This window comes from Uloborus diversus, chromosome 2, assembly GCF_026930045.1.
Source record: "Uloborus diversus isolate 005 chromosome 2, Udiv.v.3.1, whole genome shotgun sequence".
Lineage (NCBI taxonomy): Eukaryota > Metazoa > Arthropoda > Arachnida > Araneae > Uloboridae > Uloborus > Uloborus diversus.
The window spans coordinates 220533670-220550855 of NC_072732.1; the positions used below are offsets into that span (position 1 = coordinate 220533670).

Genomic DNA, 17186 nt, shown 5'->3' on the forward strand with positions numbered 1-17186 from the left:
CCCCTTATACCTTCCCCCTTGTCACAAAGTTAAGTTGTCAACCGAAGTATTTCAAGCTATTGTCATAGAGGAAGATTATGTCTTGAAATAAGAAAGAAGGAGTTTTGAAGGAGTTCAAACCAAAATGAAGGAGTTTGAAGGGCCCTTCAAAAAAATTTCATAAACGAAGGAGTATTGAAGGAGCGTACGAACCCTGTTCAGGAAGAATTATTCTTGTGAGGGTCTGATCAGAGCACTCATTGTGCCGAACTCCTAACAGATTGATGGGAAATTTATATAAGAAAAACTCATCTCAAAACTTGTCCATTACGAATAGCAATTCGACTCCACATGATGTTTGAAAATGGAGAGTTTTGCTTCACTCATTAATTGGAAATTTCATGTGCAACAACTTGATATTAGAGCTGCAACAAAAATACAAGACAACACGAATTTGAGATTGGCAAATGGTAGAACAGAGATATAATAATGAAAATGCAAAATAAAAGAAAAACATGAAAATGAGATGCATAATGAGGTAATAAATAAAAGTAAAATCCGCTCGGCACCGGACACAAACTGGGTCATTTCAGGACATTCTGGAGGTCTTCAGGCAATGTGGCGATGATGGATTGAACTTGGGACTGAAGCTTCTCCACCGTTTTTTCTGGAAGGGAGAGGTTCCCTGCCTCGGCAGCAGCCTGCAAAAGGGACGAGAGACTCGGAATCCACTTCAAAGTTCGAAAAAATGACTATTGATGATAAATATATCGTCGCATCTCAGAGCAACAGAAGGATATTTTAGTGTTATTCCTGGGATTAGAAGTCTTAATGTTGCTCTGAGGCGAGGATATGCAATGGCACGATTTCTAGAATTTTGCTTAGAATCAAGCAACTGCAGTCATTTTCCTCAAATCTGAAGAACCGAGAACTAAGTGGTGTGGGGATTTTACAATAGAATTTTAGATTTTAGATTTAGACAATTGCTTATGAATTTTGTAATGTTTTGTAGCAAATGGACCAGGTTTCTCTTCCCCCTCAGAAATGAATTTAAGTACTATACAAAGCAGAAAAAAAAACCCTAACAATAAATACATTCAATTAAAGATACATTAAAATATATGCTTTAACATTTTGTTATTTTTTACAATTTTTAGGCAATTTATTTTTGTAAGTGAGAGGTTTTTTTTAATAGCTCTTGTTTCTATCTTTCAGTGTCATTAAAAGCAATCTTAATTATTCTGTTATTTAGCATGTTAAGCAAACTGCCTACTTGACCATTACACTGCCGTGTGCAGGTAAACGGCAGTATCTGCAGAAATGAGTTTTCGAGATATTTGAAGAAACGCGTTTTGGATTCAATACTAACAATTGGGAAATGTTGAAATTAGATGTCTTTTTCGCATCTTTTTTTCAGCAGAAACCAAATAAGCGAGTTTGTACAATGAAGATAACTTACAATAGATGACAAAAATGGAAAAAAAATGAAAGATTTGCAGTTACTGCCCTTTACCTACACATGGCAGTATAATGGTCAAGTAGGCAGTTTGCTTAAGATGCAGATCAAATTAGAAAGCTAATATGAAGTGGTTGAAGCAAGATTCAGTCTTTTTCATTATTCATTTCGTTTTAAAAATCGATTAAGAGGTTTTTCAATTTATAGGCGAAATCCTACATCCCTGTACAGACAGGGCTGGATTAAAGGGAGGGCAGGCGGAGCTACTGCCCCGGGGCCTCCACAGCAAAGGGGACCCCACAATAAAATTTTTACAAAATATCCTAACTTATGCTGATTAAAAATATCGGATATTTACGTATATATCACGGAAAATATTTGGATATATATTAAAGTATCGGATATTTTCAAAAATATGATGATCTTTTCAAACCCAGATTAGGGGCCTCCTCTCCTTCGTTGCCCCAGGGCCTCCACACTTCCAAATCCGGCCCTGTGTACAAATATATATTGGTTAATTTTGAGGTTCCCTATGAACTTATTACTTCCACTGGTTTTCAATTATTCAATGTTTGAGAACCTGAATCATCAGTTATGTCATTCAATGAAAAATCAGATAATCTATCGCAATCTGAATGTGTAATAAAAGAGCAATACATACCAACTTCTTCCTGAGTCGCAACACCAGGTCCACAACTTCTACTTCTTCCTTATTTTTAATCCAATCTAGCATGTCCTGATAAAAAAGGGAAAAAAATAGCTCATTTATGTCAGGAATTGCTTCTCATGGGTATCTAAACAAGTAACACAGTTGAACATTTTTTCTTGAAGTGGCAATGTACCATGTGATATGGAAAGGACTGTACAATTAACTAATTTTAGATACTGTTGGTAGCTTGTTTTCTTCACCAGAACCTTAGTATTTATCTGGTTAATCAACAAATGAAATATTTATCATTCCAATTCAAATGTTATGCATTAAGTTTATAATAAATTTCATTATTTTAACTTAATAAAGGAATTTATTACCTCCAGCCATGAGTGTAGCCAGAATTCATGTTAGGGAGAGGGTTTTTTAGGTCTGTCTAAGCTTTGGTCTTGTATTATGTAGCCTACCTTAGTACGATTACATGTTTTAAAAATCATTCTCTCCCCAGAAAATAATTCAGGTAACCTGTGGTAAAGGTTGCTTGCTTGTGACTCAATTGATATCAAGCTGCACAAAATGCCTGAAAATATGCATACAAAAAACTCAAATTTTAGGGGGGGGGGGAGTTTACGTAAAATCTTTTTCTGCACAAAAATAACAGAAAATATCAGAACTAAAACCACTTTGTCAGCCAACCAAATGGCTCAAAATCATTTTCAAGGCAAGTGCTTTTACTCTCTGACACTGGTATTGCGCTTAGAAAACCAGTAAAATTTAAATATAATTGATTTTTGAGAGTATACCAGTGAAAAATCTTAGTTAATCCTAAAACGCCTACAAAATGAGACAAATTTTAAAACTGTTTCGTCATTGGTATGCATTTTATTAAATCTTGTGAGTGACTTAACAACGTTGAACAGACTGTTGGACTGTTTAGTTTTTTTTACTGCTAGGAGTAGAGCTCTAAAGTATGTACAAAGTATGTACAGTTGCTAAAACATTCATCAAAACTCATTAAACATGGTAAACAAGTAGTTAATTCCAAATGTGATAAAACTCTGACAAACTCACAGCAGTCAACTGACAAACCCAGTTTTGTGAGCTGGTCAGCTCACAAATAATTATGTAAATCAAGCAAATCTTATTTATACTTTTGGATGGGAAAACAATAGAAATTTTTGGAAAAATCTACAATGAATTATTACAATAAGATTAAGAAATTGTTTTGAACTTTCGAATAGAATTAGAAATATTGACAAAATCAGCGAGATTTTGAAATTTTTGCCAAATTTGTAGCCAAAAACGATGGTAACCAGCCAATATTACTTCAATTTCTTGCCAAGAACACGTTGTGCCATTTACATGCTCACAAAAAATACAAATACATAAGTTCTGCTAATGTCTATGTAACACTTGCATTTTATTAAGTTTCCAAATCTTTTAAATAAAATTATTTTAAATAACTTTTTTGTTCTTGTAGAATCACCAAATACAATATGTTCTTTAAAAACACGAGTTATAGAAGCAATTTAAAAAAAAACACACAAAATTCGCAAACAATTGCAATCATTCACATTTTAAAAATTTTAACATTATTTTTATGGTTTCCATGAACAATATTTTTTGAAGATACATGAAAATTCTAGTGAAATTTTTTTTATTACGACTAATACCATGATTTATAAGCTTTCTATTAATGTATTAGCAATTTCTCATTAACTACATATCCAATAAGCAAATTGGCTGATTACCTATTAATTGGCCGATGCTATAATTAAGAGATTATTATTACTTTTTTAATATGAAAAGGGGAGAACAAATGGGGGAAAAAAAGAAACTTACTGCTTCTGATATGGCTTGTATATGTAGTCCTTGAAGTGTGAGAAGGACCTCTTTGTACCTGGAGTTATACCATCCAGCAAAGTTGGCACTTCTAAAGAACCTCCTGCAATAATAAGACATTTCCGGAGGACTTAATAAACGATGTGATTGTTAACAGGATTATCTGAAACCTATCCTGTTTCTCAATTAGTATTACAATTCATCTAATAGTAATGGTGTAATCTACAGACTTTGTGAACACTTCTCAATATCAATGAAAGAATTTGAATACTTGTTCTTGGGTTCCAAGGAGCCATTTTATTAATGTAACAGCCTGTGAGCACCTAAAATGGTATGGACAAGAGCATGAAATTTGGTATACAGGGCAGGTGTAGTTTTTCCCAAAGTTATACCACCCAGCATAGATTTCAGACAAATTGAATCTAAAAAGGGTTATTTAATGTTTAACATGATTTGAAGCATTTCCTATCTCAAAGACAAAAAACAGGTTGCATCAGTTTCTTTTCATTACCCGATTGGAGAAAATAAATTTTTCTGAATGGTCATTATTAACAAATACTGAGCTGGCTGGATCCAAAGGGCACAAGAGGCTTAAAGGTAGATCTCATACTAGCTTCAAACTGATTGCGACAGGCACAAGACACATTGTAGTGGCATTTATATATGGCTATTATTTGCCCTTCCGTTGGTTACATACTAAATACCCCAATAACAAAATACTATTGCAATCAACTTGTTATGGTTATTATCACAACTGTGAAGATTTATCTTATAATTTTACAGAGTAACAAATATAATTATGGTCCTCTGAGTAAAGTCTTTTAAGAACAGAAAAAGTGACACCCAATGAGTAAAGACTTCACAATAAAAGGGTGGTTTGATGAGTTACATTGAACCAATGAAGTGCAAAAAATGTTAACAATAAAAATTATCTTCCCTTAGGTCATGATCGGTTTGAAACTAGCATAACAGCCAGTCAACAGGCACAAGCGTAACAGCCTGTCAACAGTAAAGCTAGAAACAGCTAGTTTTAATGAGTTACTTTCAGTAACGTAAATATAGATCCGTGAATAAAAACTGAGCATTGCATTCCACATCATTTAATAACTGACCTGTAAAGTCCACTCCAATTCCCTCGGATTCCACTGGTGAGCTGAGGTCCAGACTGCTCGACAGACTTCAAGAAGTCATCAGGATTAAAGGGACGAGGAACGGGAGTGTCCTGAAAGAATTCAAATCTATCATATTAAGGAGAAATATAAATATATCCAAACTAAAATAAAAACTCTTTAGTAACGATTTCATTTTTTTAAAAAACATTCTTGCAAGTATGTCCAAATACATTTTTAACACTGCAAGAGGATTTATATATAAAGGGGGGATGGGAGCTATGTTGAAGTTTCAAAACGCTGTCAAACACTCATTGCCAAACGAGAAAGTTTTACTTTGTGCTCATTCTCATCATTAAATACAAAATAATAGTAAAAGAAGATTAAATTAAATTTATAAAGCAAAATACAGCTTTTGAAAAGCTTAATAGACACTTCATAAATACATAATGCTATTATATTAAGTACGTTCTTTTCATTTCGTCCTGGTCAATGAAAATCTTTCCATTATATATATCCTTTAGGTTATAACATATACAAACACTGATATGAAGTTTACAACCATTAATAACTTAACAATTTTCTGCACAAATGTTTGTGTCCACACAATTATATTGATAAGTTTTTTGGGGGGCCAAAACTGCGACGATTGCAGTCAAGACCTACAATGTATATACAAAATGATTTTGCAGTTAGAGAGATGGTATAATTTTTTTAAAAATGAAAAATATGCACTGGATACCGCAGGCCAGTAACAAAATCATATAAATAGTGTACATCTGTCTTGTGTAGTCTTATATGTAAATGAAATAAAAATGTGCAGCTGCTTGAAGCAAAGGCAACCAATCTTTCTTTAGTATTTCCTATACTACCATGGGCAGGTAAACAGCAGTTAATCTGCAGAAATAAGTTTTCGAGATATTTGAAGAAATGTATATTCGATTCAATACAACAGGGAAGTGCTTGAATTAGACGTTCTTTTAGGGCTTTTTGTTTCAACGGAAACCAAATAAGCAAGCTTGTACAATAAAGCCAAAGTACAATAGAAGACAAAAATGCAAAAAAATGAAAAATTTGCAGTTACTGCCCTTTACTTGCCCACGGCAGTATACCTAGGGACATGTCAACAACATAACTAAACAATTATGTTGTAACAATATCATTTTTCACGAGCATTTCCAGGCTTTTCATTTAATGGATTTAAAAAACATTTTCTCCACAATTCAAATTTTTAGAACATCGTTGAAATATCAAGTTAAGACTTTTGTGCTGCTACAGATTTTGTTAGTAGTTTGCTGGTGAATAACCAGATGGGTTTATACCCAGATTTCAGTGCCAAGAGGCGCGAGTGTTATAATAATTGAATAAACATTGCCATCAAAGAAGATTCAAATAGGAAAAAATCATCAATTAAAAAAAAAGAAGTTGTTTTTCAGGACATACCTTGTGTGGGGAGATGTTTTTCAAAAGCGGCATTAAACTAGCCATGTACCTCTCCTATAAGAAAAGATTAAAAGAAATTTTAAAAAAAAGTAACTAAGAGACTTAGTGCAATCTATGCCATAAAATCAATACAAAAGCAATAAACATTCCATTTTCAAAAGTAAAAAAAGCTAACTTCAAAAGTTAAGCAAAAAGTCAACTTTTAATTACAAAGCTGCATAAGCATCATTTACTTTTAAAAATCATACATTTCATTTAAAATAAGAAATTAAGTACAGTATATTCAACGGAGAAATAAAACTTTTATTTAGGGATTCAATAAATCAGAACAAAAAATTGAAAGAAAAAGATGTTCTTCTTCTCGTTGCAAAAATTTCAAAGTTAAGACTACTTTAAATGAGCACTTGTGAGTTTACTTTAACGTTTTAAGTAGTTAGAGGTAGTGGACTATCCTTCCATTTCGTATACAAAAAAGACGGTACAATTCTGACAATTTCTAGACTTCTTCATATTTGCCATTATTGTCATTGCTTTCATCTTTTTGTTTCTTCTGCATTTGCTTGAATTTGATCTACAATATCCTCGGTAGTGATAACATATATGCAATTTTTAAATACTTCTCTACTCCAAATTAAGAAAAAAAAAACCTTATCATTTTTTCTCAGGATTTATGACTCATCACTAATTTTCCACTAATTCAGAGTGTCAAAGGAACTTTTCTGATAAAAGATAAGCTGAGCTGAAAGTTTTATCAATAAAAATTTTATGAAACACAAAAATATTGCTCGCTGTAAGTGGAGTTTGCTCATTAAAAGCGAGTTACCCTCCTATAGACTTAACATTGCACCAACCAAATACAGTCAACTCTCAATAACTCAGTCTCAAGGGACTGGCAAAAACGTTCGAGTTATTGGTAGTTCGAGTTATGGGAAGTTCCCACAACAGTCTCAAGAGTTTGGGACCCAATGAAAACTTCAAGATAAAGGAATATTCGAGTTATAAAATTCGAGTTATCGAGATCTGACTGTTCTTCGGATTTTCTCGCTAAATCCAGGTTCTCGTTAAATCAGGGTTCGTTATGAGCGAGTATGACTGTATTACACTATCGTATGGTTTCCTCCTTAGAGGGAAAAAGAATGTTCCAAGAAATAATTGAAACACTGTTGCTGTAATGATATGACTTAGGAGACTCAAATCGCTTTTACATTTCAAATATTGACTTGCGGCAGGAGGAAAAGCATCCTGAGAAAGTCAGGCCCTGTCACATATCTGTAGGATATTGTTTAGGGTGGTTCAAAAATACATGTAAAAAAAAAAGATTCTCCTAGATAACAGGACACCATTCAATATTTTTAGACTTGTGGAAAGCAATACACTGGAAGAATTTTAGCTTCCTATTTTAACTTAAAGAAGGTGCTCAACAGGGTTGCCAGACGTCCCAGATTTCAAGGGACGTATTTTGAAAAAGTGTCCCATGTCCCGGGAAACTTCCATACGGGACGGCTAAAGTCCCATATTCTAGCCGATAACAATATTTTACAGAACGAGACATTATTTTAAGGAAAAAAATAAAGTAAAACAAAAATTGTGAAATAATGAGCAATAAGAAAATTATACGGCAGCAAATGCTAAAATCGTTTTCTTTTAGATTTGGTTTGCATGTTTTGTTTTGGCGGCAGACCATGAGAAGTCGAATAGTTGCTTCTTCTTTGCTCATTGACTAATGTTGGAAAAATATCCGGGGCCTCTGCGGCTCTGTGGCAGAAGCTTCGTCTTCTAAGCCGGAGGTCCTGCGTTCGATTCGCTCCGGTGCCCTGGGTGTTATTTCCTGGTCTTGTGTTGCAAATCTTTCCTGTGTCTGTCAAGAGGCAAGGCGCTTGGCATGCAGTCCTCTATGTATGTGAACTGCTTAGCTTCTAAATAAATAAACATATCTCTGCACATGTGTCGTCAATCACAAGATTATAATTTTTATAAAAAGATAGTTGACATTTTGTGAGGTTTAATGCTTTGTCTCAAAAATACCCCCCGCCCCTCACCTTTTCACTCCTAGAAGCCTGTCCCGTACTTACTGTTCTTAAATCTGGCAACCCTGCTGCTTAACCCCCTCCCTGAAACTTCCTAAGTATGGGGAAGGGGTTTAAAAAATACATTGAACTGAAAAAACAATGCTACATATCATAACATACACGAGTAATGTGAATATACATTGCAATAAATAATTATTTACCAAAAACAAATGGAAAAATTAAAAGTTTCTAAATTTGCGACATTTTCTGTGCTACAGCTAATGTTAAATTGAGGGGTCGTTGAGCACATTCTTAAAATTTGAGTTAGAAGATAAAACTTTTACAGAATAATACTATTAGTAATTAAAAGAAAAATAGGGGGTGGATCAAACAGTTTTTTTGAACCACCCTAATATTGTTGTATAAATGCATCAATGTAAAATGAATTAGATACATGAATTTCAATGGGATAAGAAGGGGAAAAAGCCACTTATTGCATACAAAGTACACTGACCAATGGGATCATGAAGCTCTGAGTGATTTCCAACAAAAAGTGCCTTAGAAGTGCATTCTGGACTTCAGGTGGGCGATCTGTCTGGAGACCCTAAAAATAAATACGTATTCCATATCAAACACAAAATTGAGAAAGCTTTTCACTGAAAGTCGTTCTGAGTCAGCTAGTTATAAAGAACATTACTTAAGTTGGGTGGGAAAGCATTGCCATACTCAAGTATTTGATTTGATCAAGTAAAACTATTTATGATACTTAATTGAATCATTTATTATTGCTACACAATCCCTCATATATATATATATATATATATATATATATATATATATATATATATATATATATATAAAGATAGCCAATGATTGAGTAATGCTCCCGACGTCATCAATCATGAAACTCACGCCATTGCATAATTCGATAGCATGTCTTGGTAATGTGTAACGTGCAGGGAAAGGCTTTATAGTGACAAGACTCAACTGGATCTGGTCACTTAACTGTTTTACTGGTTAGACTCATTTCAGGGGAATGAAGAAACGGAAAAGGAGGTCAACAATTAATGCTATCTACTGGAGTTTAGGGTTAATCCACTAGAGTTGGGGTTACAATTTCAACTATCAAAATATCACCAAACAGGCAATGACTTTGTTCAAATGCAGAAGCAATTTTCACCCGACATATCTTGATGGACGATTTTCAAACTGCAGTTTGGTGTGATATAGTAATAAATGTCAAATATGAGTTGGGGAGAACATTTCAGTATTCTGATCAGTTCGAATTGGGAACAAACACATTCACAAATGATTACATTAGTACCAGAAACTAAATTACAACGCTATGGCAGCAACTGTCATAAATAATATATAAATGCTGCCAGTAGAAAATCATGTTAAATGATCGAATAGATTATGACTGCAAAATATGCAAAAGTGCAGCAATGCAAAAAAATTTATATCAGGTATATTCTCTTATATAAATATTGTTTCCCCCACTTCAGTAATAAATTCAGCAGCACTTCAATTGAAGAAAGTTTGCAGTCGATTGACATGTAGCAGGCGGTAAAGATTACGCTGTCAGCAAAATATAATTTGCAAATATTAGTTTTAGTTTTTGACTTCAACTTCTTATTAGTAAAGAAATTTAAATGAAAGATCACTTAAGAAAATTTATTGCATTACAAAAGTCGTGTAATCAAAGCTAATGACAACTATTATACCATAATCACTTCTCTAGAAACACGTTTTCTCCCCACTAATGATAATTGGCAATTACTCTAATTCTAAAAAACAGTGTACAAATACAAGATGGACAAAAAAAAAAAAAGAGATTTGAAACAAATAATCCTTTATACATCAAGTTAATAAAACTTTAAAATAACAATTTAGAACTACAGACATATCTGTTAGTGAAGATTGCCTAATTTATTCAAATTACTTTAACTCAACAACATTATATCAACTTAACAATATTATAAAATAATAAAAATGATTTATTAATTATTTTTATGATTTAAAACATAATCGATGAAAACTATGAGTAGAGTTACACACTTGCTCACCTTTATAAGTTTCTTTAAGATATCTTTATCTTTACTAAGAAAAGATTTATACTTTGTGTATAAGCCTAAAATAGAGCAAATAGCAAATCATTTAAACTGATTAATCTTTCAAACACTAGAAAAGAGCATGGAAAGAGAATTTAGCAAAATATCAAAATTAAATAAACAATAATACAGTACCAGGCTTAGAATCTAAAGACTTGATGTTTCCGGCTCGCTTAATCTTGTGTTTATTGGCACTACCAGATGCTAAGGGGAAAAAAGCACATTACTGAAGAGTATGTATAAGAAACTTGTGTAATTTATTACTCTTGGAAGAGTAAGCGTGGTGGTTTATTATTATTATTTCTATCATTATTATTATTACTCTGATTAAAAAATAGATGTGAAAGCAGCACTTCAAGTATGATACTCTTTAAGGAGAAAAGAAAAATCATGAACTTGTTCAGGAAGAAAAACTATCTTAAAATACTAGCATAAACACATTAAAAAAATTAAAAAAAAAATTACAAGTGCACCAATATTATTTATTCAAAAGATTTAAAGTTGCAGCTAAAATTCAAGATGAAGACAAAGTCACAAAAAGGAAATAAGTTTGAAACAAGGTACAGTAGACATAATTAAAGTAATTAAGGTGACTCTTTTAGTTACTTTTGAACTGGACATTGTTCTCTGCACAAATAATGGACAAGAATATTCTAGTTAACTCTTAAGAAATAAATAAAAGTAACATATCTGAAAAATTCCTATTTTAATTGGCTCAACTGAACAGCCAAGCGCAAGTTTAGAAACAGAACATTTTAATTTGACCGTTTATCATCATACAGAATTAATATCATACTGAATAAATAATGATAATGGACAAAAATTAAGAAACATGCATAATTACTTTGTTACAATCAAAAAATCTAAAAATAAACTACATGATATCCTCAAATCCTAAAATTGGGTACTTTTTCACTAAAGGTACAGCACCTGGCACCATACTAACTATATCCTCTTTAGCATTTTACTATTCAGCACAATTTTGATTTTGAACCTTTGATTTTTTTTTTTTTTCAACCCTGGTTGTGTGTTTTGAACAGAATTCTCTGTGGTTGCCTTTTGAAGAAAAGTACTTAAAATTGTTCAGCACATGTCAGGAGGTATAGTAACTTCTTTGCTTATCATTCAGATATGTATTTAATAATGCTAACATGCTCTAATCAGAAGGAGAAAAAATATACTTATTACAGGGTTCATACTCTATTTGGATGAAAAAATTCCATGACTTTTCCAAGACTTTTTCATGACTTCAATGAAAATTTCCATGACCTCGTTACACGAAGAGAACAGCACTATTTAATCTCAAACTTGGTAATATTTGGAAATGAGCATAAGCAAAATGTCTATATGAATGCCACAGCCTCATTGAAGCACTTACTCGTAGTGGAAAAAATATAAGTGCACACTTAAAAAACTATTCTTATTTGTCTTCAACATATAAATTTTCGTAAAGTAAAAATGCAGTGAAACAAATATGATGATGCTTAATTAAAAAAAAAAAAAAAAAAAAAAAAAAAAAAAAAAAAAAAAACAGGCAGAATGATATTGAATGGGACAAAAGTTGAATGAGTCATCACTAAGTTTCAATAAATTTGCAGTATTTTGGTTCTTTAAAGTAAAGCCACATAGTTTAGTTCTTTATGTTTCTAAACAAGATCTTTTTTGAAAAAAGCATTCAGTAATGAATCAATCTTCTGCTTCAAAAGTATATTTGTTTTGTTTACAAATTTGCATATTTTCAAATGCATATAAATTAATAGGTTCAGAAATTCCAGAACACTTGTAATTCCCGACATTGAACGTAGTAGTGGGTCGCATGGATTAGTTTTGCGTTCCGTATGTTGGGCACTACTGTTTTAGAGCATTAGAATTCCTTTTTTTCTGTATTCTATCGCCTGACTTATAGATCTTTATTTTCTAAAACATTCAACAAATTAAGATCAACTCTGATAAATTTAATAATAAAGTCCTTACGAGTGATGGAATCGAACTTGCATGCAATTGAATTGCTTTTTTTTTTTTGAGTGGGCGTGGCGAAACTAAGAACGTGAAATTTTGCTACTACAGAATATGAAACATAAGAAGTGTTGAAAATAACAAAAAATTCAAAATAAGTGATGTCCAGGCAGTAAAATCACATCGCAAAAAATGGAAAGCGGCTGCGACAGAAGTGGATGCAATGAGATTTAATAATTCAGATTTGATTTTTGAAACATTCAGTTTTCCACTTTTAATAGCTTTTATGTGCTATACTGTTAAATCACTCAAGATTTCTAATGCTCCTTTAGCTACTGTTCCTTTCTCTTTGTCCAGGACATTTTTCCATGACTTGAAAAAAAATTCCATGACTTTCAATGAAAATTTCAATTTTCCATGACTTTTCCAGGTCTGAAATTCTGTTAATTTTTTTCCATGACTTTCCAGGATTTCCATGACCCGTACGAACCCTGTTATTAATTATTAACTTAATTATGGGGCACCTTACCATTCGTCTGTATGTCACCTATCCTAATAATGTGAGGCCAATGTTGCAATGTTTTGGCGAAAAAGGGATTTGTGACACCCAGGATTACAGGAGGACTAGAAAAGAAAAAAAAAGAATAATTTTGAAAACATTTTCATCATTTGTTAGAGAATATCTTAAAAATAAAATTAGATTATGTGGCACTGACAGAAAATCGATTGAGCTGATCCATAACTTACGGTGCTTGGACTTTGGTTGTGTACTCTTTGAACTCACTGTCGTGAATAGTGAAGAATGGTCTGTAGTCACAGCAGTACTGCAGCGGCCAGATCATGCTGAAAATGCAAACAAACATATTAAATACGGAGCCATTCAGCCAAATATTGAAGGTCAAGTATTTTTTAAAAATTGTAATATTTGTATTTTTTCATGCCAATTTAAAACAGAAAATTATTGTCTATTTTGTATCTCTTGTGTAGTAGAAATGCATTTTCGTTTAACAACCTAAATTTATTTACAGAAAGTATAATTATTAATTGAAAATAAAAAATAAAATAAATCATTCTGAAAGTAAAAGTAAATCAACATAGCAAATGACTAATTCTGTTCTTATGTATCTGGCAATTCTGAGTTAATTAAAAATTAATTTACTCCTTAAGGGGTGTGTACAGGACTTTTATGTTGGTTTAAAGTATTCTTATAAAAACATTTTTTTTCTTTTTTGAAACACTGTATTTGTTTTTCAAAAAATAAATTGAAGAATTAAAATCAGACTCATAGCGAACATGTTACAATAGTCACAGAAAACTTCCAAGTATTCAGGGCATTAATGTTTATATGGTGATTTTACTTCTGGAATCAACCCCTTAGCAATATATAAATAAAATAGATTTAATTAATGACTTTGAGCTACAACTCAGATAGATGAATGTACATGAAACAACTATATTCATTGAAATGTTCATGAACTAGGCTCATTAATCCATTGATTTGATTTGATTTATCGGCAACATACATTTCGAGTTCGTGTACTTGGTCACACAGGACCTGTTTATGAACTCTCAATACGACAGATAGCACAATACAGGCACATAGTGTAGGACAGAATTAACAGCACAGAGAAGGAAGTTACAACCAGGGCAACGGGACGGAATCGAACCCACCACCTCGGGATTACCACAATGACGCGCAAATGAATAGCGCTAACGAGGCCCCCATTAATCCATGGTCTCAGCTTATCATTGGCTGTAAGCGAATTGATTGGTACATAAAAACGGACATAAAATACCTTATGAGTGCTTGAACCATTTCACAGGTGACATTGGGTGATCCAGCCATCACAATGATTGGCTAAAAAGGAAGAAAGAACAACTTTAAAATCTTACAAAATCAAAATTAGTGGTTCATCCTAAAAACAAATTGAATGCTCCTGAATGATAAGTGAAACATCTTTTAGGATTATGTGGGGGTTAGTTTCTACTCCTTAAATGAAATGAAAATTTTAATGATCTGCAATGTGGTACAGTGAGCACCAGGTAATTGAATCAGGGGTACATTGAATCAGTCACTTAAAGGAATCAAATCCTCAAAAACAGAACGAAACTCAGCCTCAACATTAAAAAACTGCTGGAAATTTAAATCAAATATGTCGCTTAAATGAACAAAGCTAGCCATTCCCACAAACATGTAGTGCACCAGAATCTGTCATCTTTTAGTGAAAATAGTTTTTTTTTCTGTAAAATCCAGTAAGATGGAGAGAGATATTGTGTGGACAGGACTTCTGTGGGACATTAACATTGGAGCAACAAGGTGCAAATTCTTAGGGATTATAGGTAGTTTTATAAAATTGAAAACTAAGGTCTTAATTAATAACTAAGCAATCAACAGCAGATACAATTTTCTGAAGCACATAATTTTAAATTTGAATTTTGTTATGGTTTTCTCATACTGCTTTATGATAAAATTCTTTAAATAATCAAAGGATGCATTATGAATATTTTGAGTGAACGGCATACTTGGTTGACTAAATATTAAATAAGGTGGCTCTTAAATTGTTGTAGAACTAAACATTAAATAAAATAATAATTACATTTATTGAATCGAAACTGTTTGAAATAAACATGATTCATAAAAGCGATTCACTGAAACACGAAATCACTGAGTCAAAAAGTTTACCCAGAACATCAAAAGAATAAAAAACCAAAAAGATACGTACTAGTCATATTTTGAGACATTGTAAAATGTATAAACAAAAAAACATTTCACTCCCAATATTTCAAAATTATTATTATAATAAAAAAGGAAAAAAAATCACGTTTTTTTTTTTTGAAGCATTAAAAAAAGAAAATTTTTTAAGAGTCTATCTAAAACTTTGATGTCCAACCCATGACCCACATGAGGCCGGTTGCTCAATGTTACAAATCTAAAACCAATAACTACAATTTCTCAATTTTGGAGTAAAAATTCAGAAATTGGTTCCTGTAAAAAGATTTAATTAAAATAAGCTTAAGTAATGATAACAATTTCTGGTTTGAAATTTTCTTTCCTTTTCAATGTGTTCCCATGCTATTTAGAAAATTTTTAAACAATTAGAAATTTTATTTTATTTTTTTTTATCTGGCATGCAAAAATTATTTAATATGAGGGGATAAAAAAAGGTTGGGCACCACTGATCTGAACCCTTTCCAAATTACTTATTCTGTTAAATGTTTTGAGGAACTTACTCTAATATTTATTGTTCCATTCAGAACCCATTGCAAAAATTCCAGCAATGAAAAAGTTCTACAGTAAAAATAACTAGCGGATGCTTTCATAAGTAATTTATCAATTATAATTTGATGCACATATATCTCAGAATACGTTTGCATATTTACTGATAATGAAAACACTATTTTTTCATTCAAGCTGCAAATGCTCCCCGTGAAACACTACATTCTATTTTAATTTTAAAAGTACTTCTTTTTGAAGACAAAAACAATAGAAGTACGCTATTTAGTATCTATACATTTCCATAAGTAAAGGACAGGTTGATAAATACATCGCTCACTCTACCTCTGGAACTTCTCCATCAGTGGGGGATTTACAGACTTGAGAACTTGTTGCAATGAATTTTTGGGGACCTCATAATTTTCACATGGGGGAGGTTTGGGGACACAACAGCAATAGGGCCTAGCAGTAAAGGGATCCGGTATGAGAAAAGTGAGATAAAACTTATTTTTAAAAGTAAATTTTACAGAGATTTAAAGGACGGGTGTCATGATCTGCGAGAAATGTGGCCCCTTTTTCTATCAATCTTAAAATAAAGAATTTGAGAAACAGGTCCTTTTCGAAGCCTCTATATTGCCAATTTAGAATGGCTTCCATCTTTTTTGTTCTAAAGCTTAACTTTTAAAAGTATACAATAGTAGCTACTCAATTTGGGGCAGAAACAGAAAGAAAGAATCAATTATTTCAGTTATCTTGAGAAATTTGCACCAAGCTCTTCTCCCTTTTGATTGCAAAGATCAAGATAATAGTTTAATGCATAAATATTTCACTTACTTCTGAAGTGATGACAAGTTCCCATAGCAACTGTATATGAGACAAGACAGGAAGAAAGCACCTAGGGGGAAACGATTGAAAAACAAATGAAACATAGGGGAAAATATTTATCTGTTCAAAATCAGATAACAGCAAAGGAAATCTATAACTAATAAAAATTTCCTCACTAATTAGATTTTGCACATACTTCCATTAAAAATGGCATTGTTCTTTCATTCGATTTTATTGTATTCATACTTTTTTTTCATAACTTTCCATTAATTTTGAATAATGGGATAAAAATAATATTAATGAAAAAATAAATTCCATGTTAAATGATGAAAATTTTTCCATTAACAATACATAAACTAGTGCAATAAATTTAGGGCAATAGTATTTTTCAATAATGAAAGATATCTTTATAAAAATTTTTTGTGCATGTGCTTGTGTCTCAAAACACAATTTTTAAAGTTTAATCATAGGATTAATGATTAACTTGTTTATGTGGAACCAGGGTTCACTGATACATATCAGTCAATATATATCATGATATGATATATCACAATATATATGTGATATTTTGAAAATATCATGATATTTTGTAT

The 17186-nt window shown here is 32.1% G+C and overlaps 1 protein-coding gene across 1 annotated transcript in view; it reads right to left on the minus strand.

Annotated features, from left to right (window-relative positions):
- Nucleotides 1–563: 563 nt before the first annotated feature.
- The window catches only part of LOC129216833 (protein DENND6B-like), a 30147-nt gene continuing 13524 nt past the window's right edge, over nt 564–17186 (minus strand). The window contains exons 9-20 of the mRNA XM_054851049.1: nt 16603–16663; nt 14351–14412; nt 13302–13397; nt 13102–13178; nt 10734–10802; nt 10554–10618; nt 9002–9091; nt 6479–6532; nt 5039–5148; nt 3927–4029; nt 2097–2171; nt 564–680 (exon numbers count right to left, since the gene is read on the minus strand). Coding sequence (XP_054707024.1) covers nt 564–680; nt 2097–2171; nt 3927–4029; nt 5039–5148; nt 6479–6532; nt 9002–9091; nt 10554–10618; nt 10734–10802; nt 13102–13178; nt 13302–13397; nt 14351–14412; nt 16603–16663 — 979 coding nt within the window. The remainder of the gene's footprint in view (nt 681–2096; nt 2172–3926; nt 4030–5038; nt 5149–6478; nt 6533–9001; nt 9092–10553; nt 10619–10733; nt 10803–13101; nt 13179–13301; nt 13398–14350; nt 14413–16602; nt 16664–17186) is intronic.